This window comes from Rosa chinensis, chromosome 3 (genome assembly GCF_002994745.2).
Source record: "Rosa chinensis cultivar Old Blush chromosome 3, RchiOBHm-V2, whole genome shotgun sequence".
In the NCBI taxonomy this organism is placed as follows: domain Eukaryota; kingdom Viridiplantae; phylum Streptophyta; class Magnoliopsida; order Rosales; family Rosaceae; genus Rosa; species Rosa chinensis.
The window spans coordinates 32,932,296-32,933,930 of NC_037090.1; the positions used below are offsets into that span (position 1 = coordinate 32,932,296).

A 1,635-nucleotide genomic window follows, 5' to 3' on the forward strand; every position below is an offset into this window, starting at 1 on the left:
ATATATATATACACACACACACACACAAGTGCCACTCTCTTTGTTACAATCATTTTATATTTTGAAATTTGATGAACAAGTAAACATTGACAGGTTTGTTTTGTGAAGTATGGATGCTTCTAGAGATGAGGAGGAGATAGACCAAATTATATGTGTATGTTATTAGCAATGAGAATCCTACTTCTATCAAGAGATATACATCTCGATGGATTACTGGAACTAGAGTTATACTTACATATTTCTTGTTATTTCTTTAGTTAAATCAATTGTTTCATTTACTTAATGCAATTAGATAATGTTAAGTCCACTTTATTCTAACACGGAGTCCTGCTCTTTTACTTTCGTGTGAAACAAGTCGAAGAGCTCATCTAAGATTTCTTCTCCGAAATGCTGCATGAAGAGCCCCTCCATGATAGCTCTAACATGTTTGCTATTTTTTGAAATAGTGTCAGATTCCATCATAGTAGGTAAGTGTTCCATTATCTCTATGCTAAAACATCCATTTTGTTCTACAACATCTTCCAGTTCTCGGGGACACACATAGTATATAGGTACATTAAATGAATCTATTTTCTCTTCATTGACTACTCCCTGCAAAATCAAAGGAAGAAAACTCATATATAGATGCGATGAAAAATGTCTACTCAATTCCGGAACTACTTGATCAGTTCTGAATGCTTACCTTCCTAGCCATGTCAATGAGGCAAGATCCTAAAATTTGATAGGTGACATTTGCCAGAGTATGAGAAGGAGGTGTATCAGCTAGGTAACCAGGAGTAACAAGTACCATCAATCCTCCATGTACTGTCTCTTGTGCCCTGGCATGCAGAAAGCACTCCATGTCCTTGACATATTAGGCTTCGTAAGCCCTCACTACTTCATCTGTGGAGTCTAAGTAGTGTATTCGTCCTTTTTTTCCAAGCAGGGGAGTTGCTGTCTGTTACATTTTTTGGTACTCTAGAAAGCCAATGAAGGGAAAAAGAAGAGTGAAAAAGGTGGATGGAAGCATCGGGGAGTATTCGACCATAGAAAGAACTAGGCGCACCCACAGCATAGTATTGCCTATTCTGAGGGAGGGAATTGAAGAGCATGTTGAAGTCATTTGAGGTATGGTCATTAAAGAAGACTTGAAATTCAGGGATTTGACAATTTAGCCCTCGGCTTTGATACTTGAATAGAACAACTTCAAGTTTGTTTTCAACTGTAAAAAATGTGTTAGGCCCAACTGAGCAACCCAAATCTGCAATGTGAAAGGAGCTGACAGATGAAAATGTTTCCATGTCAAGCTTTTCTGCAATCGCCTTATTTAGTAGTTCTTTGGCAGCATCAATTACTCCTTTCTGGAAACAGAAGTATGATATTTAAAGATTATATTGATTAAAGCAGTCACTAAATTCAAATTGAAATGAAAGCCTTGTTCAGGTTTTAAGGTTTGAATACTACATCAAATGTCTGACTTAGTTGACTATGAGAATTAAAAGACAGTGGAAACTTGATTGCTAGCTAGGGAATAATGGTAGAGAAGAGTTTAAACTACGATTTTCTTACATGCTATCTATAGAAATTGGATTATCTTTATAAAAAAGACCAATTTATTGCTTTACATCTATAAATCCAACTGGAAACTACGATTGT

At 36.1% G+C, this 1,635-nt stretch overlaps 1 protein-coding gene across 1 annotated transcript; it reads right to left on the minus strand.

The window, feature by feature from the left end:
- Nucleotides 1-309: 309 nt before the first annotated feature.
- On the minus strand, nucleotides 310-841 carry LOC121052310 (loganic acid O-methyltransferase-like). The gene is made up of 2 exons (XM_040517040.1): nucleotides 683-841; nucleotides 310-591 (listed from the first exon to the last, which is right to left on the minus strand). The coding sequence occupies exons 1-2, from the start codon at nucleotides 839-841 to the stop codon at nucleotides 310-312; spliced, it is 441 nt and encodes a 146-aa protein (XP_040372974.1).
- Nucleotides 842-1,635: the final 794 nt, after the last annotated feature.

Coding starts and splice junctions, on each gene's coding strand:
- LOC121052310 (XM_040517040.1), bottom strand. CDS start 841: ATGGAGTGCTTTCTGCATGCCAGGGCACAAGAGACAGTACATGGAGGA. Junction 592..682: donor TCATTGACATGGCTAGGAAG/GTAAGCATTCAG, acceptor TTGATTTTGCAG/GGAGTAGTCAATGAAGAGAA.